This window comes from Macaca nemestrina, chromosome 1 (assembly GCF_043159975.1).
Source record: "Macaca nemestrina isolate mMacNem1 chromosome 1, mMacNem.hap1, whole genome shotgun sequence".
Taxonomy (NCBI): Eukaryota; Metazoa; Chordata; class Mammalia; order Primates; family Cercopithecidae; genus Macaca; species Macaca nemestrina.
The window spans coordinates 170,843,274-170,857,376 of NC_092125.1; the positions used below are offsets into that span (position 1 = coordinate 170,843,274).

At 35.1% G+C, this 14,103-nt stretch overlaps 1 protein-coding gene across 14 annotated transcripts in view; it reads right to left on the reverse strand.

The window, feature by feature from the left end:
• The window catches only part of LOC105495177 (autophagy related 4C cysteine peptidase), a 119,007-nt gene that overhangs the window by 81,612 nt on the left and 23,292 nt on the right, over positions 1-14,103 (reverse strand). For all 14 annotated transcript variants that reach the window (XR_011620235.1, XM_071092204.1, XM_071092185.1 and 11 more), the window contains 2 exons: positions 4,804-5,037; positions 2,272-2,602 (listed from right to left, as the gene is read on the reverse strand). Coding sequence is in view for 13 of the 14 variants with exons in the window: in XM_071092204.1 (XP_070948305.1) it covers positions 2,272-2,602; positions 4,804-5,037 (565 nt within the window). In the remaining variant the exon portion in view is untranslated. The remainder of the gene's footprint in view (positions 1-2,271; positions 2,603-4,803; positions 5,038-14,103) is intronic.

The window sequence follows — 14,103 nt, forward strand, 5'->3', positions numbered from 1 at the left end:
TTTTCAAAGTTGAGTATTACATTAAATTACTCAAAGAACATTAAAACATCAATTACAAAATACATTTTAAAAATTATTGGGTATAAAGCTCTAGCTCTCCCTCCAAAACGAAGGATTTCTCTCAACCACTCACCTTACCAGTGGTATGAATATGCTGCAAGATTTGCTGCAAATTAACTTACATTACTGACTAGGAGTCAATTACTGTGTCTGTCCTCTGGTACCCTTAAGAAACTTTTCGTTCTTTAAACAACAGCATGACTTTTTTCCTTCATTCAAAAACCTATAAGACCTAAACAAATGAATTTCCTAATTTCAAGTCTTGAAATTATATAAGTAAAAATGTAAATTAAACAATATTCCTAAGTATAATGTTCTCAATGCTGTACATGATGTGAAAAAACTCACAGTATCTGTAAACAGTGATTATGCAAATTGTGGAAATATAATTTTATTTAACTATATATGTAATTAATTAATTTAAAATGTCCTATTATTCATGTTCCCGATAGGCACATAGAAGAAAGATTGGCAAACTATGCCCATAAACTGAATAAAACCTGTGGCCTGTTTTTATACCATCTGCAAGCTAAGAATGGTTTTGACAGTTTTTTTTTTTTGGTTTTTATTTTTGAGACGGAGTTTTGCTCTTGAAATTATACAAGTAAAAATATAAATTAAACAATATTCCTAAGTAAGTATAATGTTCTCAATACTGTACATGATGTGAAAACAATCACAATATCTATAAACGGTGATTATGCAAATTGTAGAAATATAATTTTATTTAACGATATATGTAATTATTTAATTTAAAATGTTCTATTATTCATGTTCTTACGTGTTAGTATAGAAAAAAGATTGGCAAACTATGCCAATAAACTGAATAAAACCTGTGTCCTGTTTTTGTACCATCTGCAAGGTAAGAATGGTTTTGACAGGTTTTTTTTGTTTTTTTTTTTTTGAGACGCAGTTTCGCTCTGCCGCCCGAGTGCCCTGGTGCGACCTTGGCTGACTGCAAGCTCCGCCTCATGGGTTCACGCCATTCTCCTAACTCAGCCTCCCGAGTAGCTGGGACTATAGGCACCCGCAATCACGCCCGGCTAATTTTTTGTGCCTCTTTTTGATTTAGTAAGGACGGGGTTTCACCGTGTTAGCCAGGATGGTTTCAATCTCCTGATCTCGTGATCCGCCCGCCTCGGCCTCCCAAAGTGCTGGGATTACAGGCGTGAACCACCGAGCCCGGCCTGTTTTGACAGTTTTAAAGGACTGGAGGGAGAGGAAAGATGGTCAACAGAAACTTTTATAAGACCTGTGAAGCCTAAAACATTTACTATTGACACTTCACAGAAAAAGTTTGCTGCCCCCCGGAGTAGAGAACATCTTGAAGGGTAGAAACTATGCTTTTATGATTATGCTCTTATAAATGTCATACCAAGTTGGAATTGATATATTATTAACAATCAAATTAATAACATTAGGCAAATACTTTTCAACTGTAAGCATCTGGCCTATAAAATATAGGAGCATGTTAACATGCAAAAGTGCTTTGTAATAATTTCATATTTATACATGATTTTAAATGGAGTAAATTTAAATCACATGCTATACTTTTATGAAATATTAAATGATTTAGTTTGTAACAAAAATGGGATACACACATAAATAATTTTTTTTAAAACTTGGTATCGAAATAAACGGTACATAAAAAGCTGAAGTAAAGTGAAATTTGACTTTCAACTTTTTTCTAACTATCCTGAATGTCACAGATCCTTTACTTTTACCAGGATATAATTATAATATTAATAGTGCCATACATTTACAATTCACAAGAATTTGACGTGTGCAAAGAAATGCTGAAAACATCCATTTTAGCTCTTGACATTTCATTACATTACACTACCAGTACATTACAGCCCCCAGGTTACACCATTAAAAAAACTATCATGTTATGCATGTTCCAAGGCTGAAAGAGATGTTAGTGTTTAGAGCATTTCAATAAGGTATTCTAATGAAAACCTGGTTAGAAAGAGACCTGGCATATCTATACCTAAGAGAAAGAGAATAAAAATTTGTCAGTAAATAAATTAAATGTAACTTGAGCCGCAATAGGTCTTCTTTTCTCTCTATTGGCAAATGAAAGCGTCTTTATCAACATTCTCATACAGTTAGACTATTAAAGTTCCAATTATATATACAAATTGCAAAAATCAGTATCTCTTGATCCTGGGGACCTCTATCACAAGAAGAAAGATTTTTAAACAATTTTACCTTAAAATGTGAGCAACCACAGCTGGTCCATACCAATCTCCTGCTTTTTTCCCAGACTTCTTTCCATATTCTATTAGTTGATGTAAGCCAAAAAGAGCCAAGGGGGAATCACCAAACCAAGAGATGATTTTCCTATGATAAATTTCATTTCGCATTTCATGATCATCTGAATATTTCCCAATTGTTTCCTTCAGAGAAATTTTTGAGGTTTTGAGTTCTCTTTCCCCTGAAAGCGATGCTTCAAATGATGCAGTAAATTTTTTGACAGTGTGGGAAGTCCATGACTCAGAGTCTGAATTTTCAATATTCAAAGCATCAGGCCAGGTCCAAGCTATAGTAGTTCCAAAGCAAAGTGTTCAGATCTTTTAAATAGATACTTTAACAATTCTACTAAAATAAATATGTAGCATTTAAGGTCATTTGGGTTACTAAGATATAGTAAATTCAAAAATAGGCAAATATATGGAAACAAAAAGTAGATTAATGGTTGCTTATGGAGAGGTATTGGGAGTGGCTGCTAATGAGTACAAGGTTTCTTCAAGGGATGATAAAAATGTTCTAAAATTAGATTTATGGTGATGATTGTGGAACTCTATAACTACGCTAAGAACCACTGAATTGTTCACTTGAAATGAGTGAATTTATGGTACATAGGTTATAGCTCAATAAAACTGCTTAAAAAACAAAGGTACAAGACAACAATATGCCAAAATATCAATGATGTTTATACCTTAATGGATATTCTCTGTACTTTTCTGTAGTTTCCAAAATTTCATATAATCAAGAAAAAATTTACAAAAATACAAGACAAAAGAAAGAAAAAATAGCAACCTTGGGTAAAAATGGACAACCCCAGGTGCTCTTTTTTCTGTTCTTTGACAGTGCTGAGATAGAATAAAGACTTTTATATTTCATTATCAGACTGCTTATCAAACATCCAGTCTTGACTACCCAAAGGCACCATAAACATATTTACTAACATTTATGATACTCATAAGAGATATCTTCAGAAAGTGGATGTTTTGATTATATGTTAAAATAGAAGTCTGACCGTGGAAGTATGAAATTTTTTTCAAAATATTTTCTTGTACATTTCTTCAGAATAACTTAATCATTATTAACAGAGTAATAACAATTCTCTAACAGTTAATAAAGGAAATCATAAAAGATCAAAGACCTCGAAAAATCAAATATATCCATTATGTCACTGTTTTGAATAACAAGACAATCCCCAAACATGCATATAATTTTAAGTTAACAAAATAAGTCATAGATTCAGAGATCTAGTGAGGACTGAAAAATATTCCAATCTTTGCCCATAACTGCACAAGACTATAAATAAATCATCCCAGAAAACCATTTTAAAAATTATTTTTCCTTACATTTTCGACGCCATTCTTCAATAAACATTCTCTCTAAATAATCTCATCAATAATCTCTACAAAAAAGTTACTAAATATATGCCATGCATTGTAGGGATACTGTCTTAACACTTATAAAAATCTGACAGTATTTAATAATCAAATTATATCCTAAAATTGTAAATTAAAATATTCCTGCAAATGTACACATTATTAAAAATGGACTAACACAAAGGTGGCACATTAGGAAAAAATATATATGTAAGTTAAGTATCAACGACATTTTTTAGGGTCTAAAACTGCATGATGACCTTATTAAGAATATGTCTAGTGCCAGGCACAGTGGCTCACACCTGTAATCCCAACATTTTGGGAAGACAAGGTGGAAGCATCACTTGAGCCTAGGAGTTCAAGGCCAGCCTGGGCAACATAGTGAGACCACATCTCTACAAAAAAGTTTAAAAATTAGCTAAGCATGGTGGCATACACCTATGGTCCCAGCTACTCAGGAAGCTGAGGCAGGAGAATAGCTTGAGCCCAGGAGTTCGAAGTTGCAATGAGCTACGATTACATCACTGCACTCTAGCCTGAGCAACAGAGTGAGACCCTATTGCTAAAATTTTTTTTTTTAATTTAAAAGAGTATGTCTAATCGATTTAATATAACTGAGTATAATCACACTAATAAAGATAAAAAATACTTTTAAACCATTATCGACATGTAGGGAGAAAATAAAGAAACCAGAGTAAAGTCTCTTAAAATTTCAAAAATATTACATATCTCCCCAAAGTCACTGTTATTGACCTGCCCAGGACTTAACTAAACTGGAGATAATCCAGAGTTCAACCAAAAGGAAAGAAATAGTAACAACAATAAAATCCAAAGGGTACTAAAAATTGAACTAACTTAACTCATAATGGTGACCAAGAATAACAGGTATATTTAACCTGCATTTTTGAAAAGGGAATCAGGAAAGTTTACATATGTCATATCTGACCCAATTCAAAAAAAAAAAAAATGCAATACCCCAAATTAGTTACAACTCCTTAGAAAATCTCAGTCAAGAAATTAACCTCAGGGAATTTCATGCAGTTTGTAAGCTGGAACTCAAATGGAAAAATATCGACAACAACAAAAAAAAAAAAACAAAAAAAACAGAGATTTCATTTACCTCTACCAAGAAAGTGTAGTATGAGTCCTTGAGCCAAGAGCATCTGACCAGTTCTCAATGTGCAGCCCCACCCACAGTCTGTTGTCAAAGCTGAGCCTTCTATTTGAGGGAATTCTTCCCTGTAGGTCAGCCATATTCTAGAAATGAAATCTTTACGAAATTCTTCTACATTTCCTGCAATTACGTGATCCTCTATTGTACATCCCGATTCTGCAGGTAAGGTTTTATCTTCATCTAAAAAATAAACATATGGTCTAAAGAAAACCAGAGAAATGTCTATAATGGTAACAAACATTATCATTACTGTCTTAAGATGTGAAGTATGTCACAATCTTTCTAATCCTTTTTTCTAATTTTAAAAGATAAATCTTATTCTGCCTATGAAAACCAAGTTTGAATGCTGAAATGTTTTACATACTGTAGAGTTAACTAATATAAGGTATTATCAATAATATTCGTTATTAATAATAATATCCTATATTCTATACATAATTAACTCTTTGAAGAGGGGACACAGACAAGGATGATATTAGATTTCTCACCGGAAACAAAAGAAGATAGTGCAGCAACATCTTTAAAGTACGGAAGAAAAAAATCATTAACTCAGAATCCTATACGCAGCAAAAACATCTTTCAAAAACAAAGGCAAAATAAATACTTTTTCAGACATACAAAAGCTGGAAGAAGACATCACCAGCCAACCTGCATTAAAAGAAACCTTAGCCAGGCATGGTGGCTCACACCTATAATCCCTAGCACTTTGGGAGGCTAAAACAGGAAGATTCTGGCTGGCTGCAGTGGCTCACGCCTGTAATCTCAGCACTTTGGGAGGCCAAGCCAGGTGGATCGCTTGAGGTCAGGAGTTCAAGACAAGTCTGGACAACATGGTGAAACCCCATCTCTACTAAAAATACAAAAATTAGCTAGGCATGGTGGCAGGCACCTGTAGTCCTAGCTACTCAAGAGGCTGAGGCAAGGGAATCGTTTGAACTCAGGAGGCAGAGGCTGCAGTGAGCCAAGATTGTGCCACTGCACTCCCACCTGGGCAACATAGTGAGATCCTCATTTCTACAAAAAATAAAAAATTAGCCAGGTGCGGTGCAGATACTTGGGAGGCTGAAGTGGGAGGATCACTTGAGCCAGGAGGTTGAGGCTGCATTGAGCCATGATTAAACCACTGGTCCAGATGGAAATACAGATTCACACAAAGGAATGAAGAACACCAAACATGATACCCTCTTTGAAGGATATTTGACTATTCAAAACAAAATAAAAGCAATTTACTATGGGGTGTGTAACATATAAATAAGTAAAATGTGTGGGGTGTATAATATATAAATAAGTAAAATGTATGACAACAATATCATGAAGACCAAGAGGGAGAAGGTGAAGTATACTGTAAGGTTCTTTACTACATGTTAATTGGTATATCACTTGAAGGCACACTGTGATAAGTCCGAGATGTATACTATAAACTTTAAACCACTAAAATAACAATAAAAAGTTATAGCTAATAAGACAACAAAAGAGATAAAAGAGAATCATAAAAATACTCAATCCAAAAGCAGGTAGAACAGGAAGAAAAGAGAACAAAGAAAAGATTTAACAAATAGAAAGCAAATAATGGCATGATATATTTAAACCTAGCTTTATTACTAATCATATTAAATGTAAATGGTTTAAACACATTCATTTATTTATTTATTTATTTATTTATTTTTAGTTTTTGAGAAACAGGCTCATTCTGTCACCCAGGCTGGAGTGCAGTGGCACAGTCTTGGCTCACTGCAATCACCGCCTCCACGATTAAAGTGATTCTTATGCCTTAGCCTCCTGAGTAGCTGTGATTACACGTAAGTATGCACCACAATGCCAGGCTAAGTCTTGTATTTTTAGTTGAGATGAGGTGTCTCCATGTTGGCCACGCTGTTCTCAAACTCCCGGACTCAAGTAATCCACCTGCCTCGGACTCCCAAAGTGTTGGGATTACAGGCGTGAGCCACCGTGCCTGGCCCTAAATACCTTAATTTAAAAGGCAAAGATTATTAGATTGGATAAAAAAGCATGACTCAGCTAGTACTTCCTATTAGAAACATATTTTAAATGTAAAGACACAAATAAAGTGTAAAGTATGAAAAAAGATACACCATGTAACTTTAAGCAAAAGAAAGCTGAAGTGGCTATATTTTTATTATTATTATACTTTAAGTTCAGGAATACATGTGCAGAACATGCAGGTTTGTTACATAGGTACACACACGCATGGTGGTTTGCTGCATCCACCGACCCATCACCTGCATTAGGTATTTCTCCTAATGCTATCCCTTCCCTAGTTCCCCACCCGCCGCAAGGCCCCGGTGTGTGATGTTCCCCTCCCAGTCTCCATGTATTCTCATTGTTCAACTCCCACTTATGAGTGAGAACAGGCAGTGTCTGGTTTTCTGTTCCTGCGTTAGTCTGCTGAGAATGATGGTTTCCAGCTTCATCCATGTCCCTGCAAAGGACATGAACTCATCCTTTTTTATGGCTGCATAGTATTCCATGGTGTATATGTGCCACATTTTCTTTATCCAGCCTATCATTGATGGGCATTTGGGTTGGTTCCAAGTCTTTGATACTGTGAATAGTGCCACAATAAACATACATGTGCATGTGTCTTTATAGTAGAATGATTTAAAATCCTTTGGGTATATACCCAGTAATAGGATTGCTGGGTCAAATGGTATTTCTGGTTCTAGATCTTTGAGGAATTGCCACACTGTCTTCCACATGGTTGAACTAATTTACACTGCCGCCAACAGTGTAAAAGCATTCCTATTTCTCCACATCCTCTCCAGCATGTTGTTTCCTGACTTTTTAATGATCATCATTCTAACTGGCATGAGATGGTGTCTCATTGCGGTTTTTATTGCATTTCTTTAATGACCAGTGATAATGGGCTTCTTTTCATATATTTGTTGGCCACATAAATGTCTTCTTTTGAGAAGTGTCTGTTCACATCCTTCGCCCACTTTTTGATGGGATTGTTTTTTTCTTGTAAATGTGTTTAAGTTCCTTGTAGATTCTGGATATTAGTCCTTTGTCAGATGGAGAGATTGCAAAAATTTTCTCCCATTCTGCAGATTGCCTATTCACTCTGATGATAGTTTCTTTTACTGGGCAGAAGCTCTTTAGTTTAATTAGATCCCATCTGTCAATTTTGGCTTTTGTCGCCACTGCTTTTGGTGTTTTAGTCATGAAGTGTTTGCCCATGCCTATGTCCTGAATGGTAATGCCTAGGTTTTCTTCTAGGGTTTTTATGGTTTTAGGTCTTATGTTTAAGTCTTTAATCCATCTTGAGTTAATTTTTGCATAAGGTGTAAGGAAGGGGTCCAGTTTCAGTTTTCTGCATATGGCTAGCCAGTTTTCCCAATACTATTTATTAAATAGGGAATCCTTTCCCCGTTTCTTGTTTTTGTCAGGTTTGTCAAAGATCAGATGGTTGTAGATGTGTGGCATTATTCCTGAGGCCTCTGTTCTGTTCCACTGGTCTATGTATCTGTTTTGGTTACTGTAGCCTTGTTGTATAGTTTGAAGTCAGGTAGTGAGATGCCTCCAGCTTTGTTCTTTTTGCTTAGGATTGTCTTGGCTATGCAACCTCTTTTTTGGTTCCATATGAACTTTAAGGTAGTTTTTTCCAATTCTGTGAAGAAAGTCAACGGTAGCTTGATGGGGATGGCATTGAATCTATAAATTACTTTGGGCAGTATGGCCATTTTCATGATATTGATTCTTCCTATCCATGAGCATGGAATGTTTTTCCATTTGTTTGTGTCCTCTCATTTCCTTGAGCAGTTGTTTGTAGTTCTCCTTGAAGAGGTCCTTCACTTCCCTTGTAAGTTGGATTCCTAGGTATTTTATTCTCTTAGTAGCAATTGTGAATGGGAGTTCACTCATGATTTGGCTCTCTGTTTGTCTATTATTGGTGTATAGGAATGCCTGTGATTTTTGCACATTGATTTTGTATCCTGAGACTTTGTTGAAGTTGCTTATCAGGATAAGGAGATTTTGGGCTGAGACAATGGTGTTTTCTAAATATACAATCATGTCATCTGCAAACAGAGAAAATTTGACTTCCTCTCTTCCTATCTGAATACCCTTTATCTCTTTCTCTTGCCTGATTGCCCTGGCCAGAACTTCCAATACTATGTTGAATAGGAGTGGTAAGAGAGGGCATCCTTGTCTTGTGCCGGTTTTCAAAGGGAATGCTTCCAGCTTTCGCCCATTCAGTATGATACTGGCTGTGGGTCTGTCATAAGTAGTTCTTATTATTTTGAGATACGTTCTATCAATACCTAGTTTATTGAGAGTTTTTACCATGAAGCAGTTTTGAATTTTATCAAAGGCCTTTTCTGCATCTATTAAGATAATCATGTGGTTTTTGTCATTGGGTCTGTTTATGTGATGGATCACGTTTATTGATTTGCGTACGTTGAACCAGCCTTGCTGCATCCCAGGGATGAAGCCAACTTGATCGTGGTGCATAAGCTTTTTGATGTGCTGCTGGATTCCGTTTGCCAGTATTTTATTGAGGATTTTCGCATTGATGTCGATCAGGGATATTGGCCTGAAATTTTGTTTTTCTGTTGTGTGTCTGTGAAGTGGCTATATTAATATCAGACAAAATAGACTTCAGACCAAAGAATTCACCAGGAATAAAGAAGGTCATTTCAAAACTACTAAGGAGTCAATTCATTAAGAAACAATAATTCTAAATGTTTATGTACCTAATAACAGAGCTTCAAAATAGTCCTCACTTAATGTTGTCAAAAGGTTCTCAGAAACTGTGGCTTTAAGCAAAATGACGTACAATACAATCAATTTTTTTCTCATCATTGTTATAATGAAATGAAGTTGAACAAAAGGATGTTGAGGACCTGCTGTATATCATTTCACTTAATGTCACAGTTTCCAAGAACCTATCTGTGACATTAAGTAGGAATTACTGTAAAGGAAGCAAAAACTGATAGAAATTCAGGAAGAAATAGACAAATCCACAATGACAGATGTTAAATCATTTTGGTCCCTGAGATACAACTGGTATACCAGAGATAACCCTAAAGTAATTTTTCCTTAATAGCTCTTAGGCCCATCATGTCCTGGTCACCTAAGAGAAGACCTGAAAAAATCCTAGCCAGGTGATGGCATGCGATCTGTGGAAAGATGAGGCTTATTAAAAATAAAATAAATTCTTAATTGTTTTCTTCATAGACAGATCACAGACAAATTGCAACAATTTTTTTTACTTTTGGTATTTGGTCTAGATAATACTAGGAGGGCCATTTGGATTTATGTACTATACACCTTGACATAACAGTACATAGCATGATATAATGAGAAGGAAAAACTGCATAATACAAGGAAATATGTTTGTAGCTCAGAAAGGTAAGAAGATAGGTTTAAAAGTTTGATAAATCAGGACAGATTCAGCATTGTTAAAATAATCTAATTTTTGCAACCATGTTCTAATATTACTAGAAATTAAATAACAGAGACAGAATCAAGTTTAAGAATCTTGTATTAAATTATCATGAATGAATTCACTGTAGATGACTCAGAGGGTAGCAGTGATATAAAACCACTGTGGCTGAAAGCCGCTACCTTCTAAGTACTTAGACTTGTGAGATATCAGAATGTCAATGCCTTCAAATAGAAAGGGAACTGAAACAAATGAATGAAACTATCCATCAGATAAACACCACAGAAAATGGGAGATGAGTGACACCAGCTAAAGTAATTTCACTAAAATCCTTAGCAAAAGTAACTACTAGAAAATTTCTCTATGATAGAAAAGGAGATATTAAAGAATCAAGAATTTAAGTAGGAATATGATCCAGTTAGAAATACATTTCAAATATTAATTTGAATTCATGCCTTTATAAGAAAAACACTGAAAACATTTATCTGTTCTAGCTTGTCCACTGAAATGGCCTGGGTCAATATCATGCCCACAAAGCACCTTTGCACTCAGATTATGGTCTCTAACACTTTTTCTGCTAAAGAAAAAAAAAAAAAAAAAAAAATGAGGACTAATGGGAAATTGCTAGCTTCCTATCTGATACTGTAAAGTACAAAGTGGGTCTGAACATGTGGTTTGGAAGAAAACAAGTCGTTTCATAAGATTAATATGGATTTGTTGAAAGATACAGAAGCAAATCTCAAAGGACCTTCCACTGGCCAATGTCACGACAATTTGAGCATCAAAAGATTATTGGTTGAGATCAACCAACATACAGTAAATGTGAAAAGTCATTAAGTCTGTAATGACAAAAAGAAAATGTTAGCATTAAAATATCTTAAATGAGGTGAAGAGAATATTATATTTCTGTTGAGGCAACAAAGCAAGTCTTGACAAGGCAGGGCAATAACCTCTACACATGTGTTAGGAACTAAAAATTCACCAAAGTGAATATTTTTCTAGTTATTTAATGTCTCTCATCTGCTGGACTGTAAGTTGCTTGAGAGTAAAGATTGTGTGTTTCATACCTTTAGCAGTAACCCCAGTGCCTGGCACATAGTAAGCTCTCAATAAATACTTGTGGAATGAATGAATAACTTTATTCATCTAATCCTCTTCTTGTGAATACTTGTTTCCAACTTTTTATTAAAGCTACAATAAATTTCTTGTACATGTGTTTTCCACACATATGGAGAACTTCTCTGTAAATACTTAAGGGTCTTAGAAATGCTGGGTGATAAGTTATACATATTCTCTATTTTTCTAGGTACTCGCAAATTTCTCACAAACCGGTTATACCAATTTACCGTCCCACCAGCAGTGTTTCAGTTCCCATTTCTTCATACCCTTGCTAACACTTGATATCATCAAACCTTTAAATTTTTGTATATTATATCTGATAAGTAAGAATAGTATCTCATTTTCATTTGCATTCCCCTTATTACCAGGATATGCATTTTCTTATATTTGGCCATTCAAGTTTCTAATTAGACAGCACCTCTTCATGATCTTGGCTCATTTTTCTTGGGTTGTTCAAGTTTTTATATTCAATGCATATTCATTTGTGGTTCTTTATTGTTTTGAAGAGTAATCTTTCCTGATACATCTTTGCACATACTATAAAATGTATGTGTAAATATATATTTATATTATTATAAATATATAATTATATATTATCTAAGTGATACATAATTATACTGTATAATTATATTATATAATTACATTATATAATTATACAGTATGATTACACAGTATAATTATATAAAATTATACAGTATAATTATATAATTATGATTATAGACTGTTATATACACTATGTCTATATGTCTATGTATATATACACATGTGTATACATATACATATATGTATTTTTACATATACATACATACATATGTGTATATATACACATATGTACATATAAACATATACATATATTTAATGTAATATACATATATTTATTATATATGTATATTTATACATATTTGTATAAATATCATGTGGATATTTTTAATTTTATCTGGTCAAACTGATTAGTATTTCCCTCTATAGACTGTGTTTTACAGTTTATACAAGTTCTTCTTGGCTGGCACGGTGGCTCAAGCCTGTAATCCTAACTCTTTGGGAGGCCAAGATAGAAGGACCACTTGAGCCAAGGAGTTTGAGACAACCCTGGACAACATAGGGAGACCCTGTCTCTACAAAAACTAAAAATAAAAAATTAACTGGGTGTGGTGGCACACACCTGTGGTCCCAGCTACTTCGGAGGCTGAGGTAGGAGGATCATTTGAGCCCAGGGAGGTCAAGGCTGCAGTGAGCCATGATTGTGACACTGCACTCCAGCCTGGGCAACAGAGCAAGACACTGTCTCAGACTATAAAAAATAAATTCTTCTCTACTCCAGTATCATAACTATTCGTTCTATAAAACAATGCAATTTAGTTTTAGCACATATCATGGAGCCACAGCAAATAGCACATATCACAGCATCAGTAAATGTAGACTAGCTGCTATTAATATGACTGCTTTTACTTTTGTATTCTTACCACTCTAGTAAAAATGCTCTCTCAAAAGTCATCAGTAATTTCTCATTGCCAGGCCCTACACTGTCTACTCAGGCTATTTCCTGCTCTACCTCTTTTAAGCATTTATACACTTTGTGAAACCGCCTTTTTCTGCAAATGTCTTTCCTTTGGTTTCTACAGTAGTATACTATTGTGAATTTTGTGCTATATATTGCCTTTCCTTTCTCAGTTTAATTCACTGATCCTTCTTCAGTATATCCTTAAAGACAGATATTTTCCACCTCTACTTTCCATCAATGTGATCTTATCTATTGGCCTTAAATGCCACCTTGCTGGGCGGTGGGGGGGGAACTTAACAAATCAATATGTCTATCCTTCACTTTCACACAGCCTACCTGAAATAACACATACCTGAATTTAAATTATCTTCCCCCTAAAATTCAGGCTTCCTCTAGTATACCACTTTTGCTTACCAACACTATCATCCAAGATGGAGATATTTAAATCTTTGTTTCCTCTCTGTCTTCGAAGACCCCAAATCCAATCATCTGCCAGATGCTGTTGATGCTACCTTAAAATATCTCAAATCCATCCTCTCTTTTCCAGATCCATTGCCCTATATCAAAGTCATCATGTCCTGCCTGCTGACTTTCAATTCTTTTACATTACTATCAGTTATCTTTTTAAAGCATGAAGTGGAAAAACACTTCCTTTTAGTCTATATTCAACACTTCACCTCTGACACCAAATGTGTGAAGGTTTTTCCCACACCAACCGATATTCCAACTCTGCAGACACCAACCAGGAATCCCATGCTTCAATTATGAACTAACTACCTAAAGTTAGCACACACCCCACAGGTTAACGGCTGTCCCATAAGATCAATCTCCACTTCAGATACCAATCATCAGAAGTAGGTTCCAGATTACCCATACTTCCGTCCAACTTGGCTATAAATCAGCGGTTCCTACTATCCCCTCTTCAGGTTTGGTAATTCGCTATGATGACTCACAGAACTCAAGGAAACACTTGGTTATATTTTGCCATTTATTATAAAGGATGTCACAAAGAATACAGATGAAGAGGTACACAGAGCAAGATCTAGAAGGGTCCCAAGCACAGGAGCTTCTGCTCCCATGAAATTGGAGTGTGTTAACCTCCCAGGAGGTGGATGTGTTCACCAACCCAGAAGCTCTCCATATCCCATACTTTAGGGATTCGTATGGAGGCTTCATCACATAGGCATGATAAATTATCAACTCAATCTCCAGTTCCTCTTCC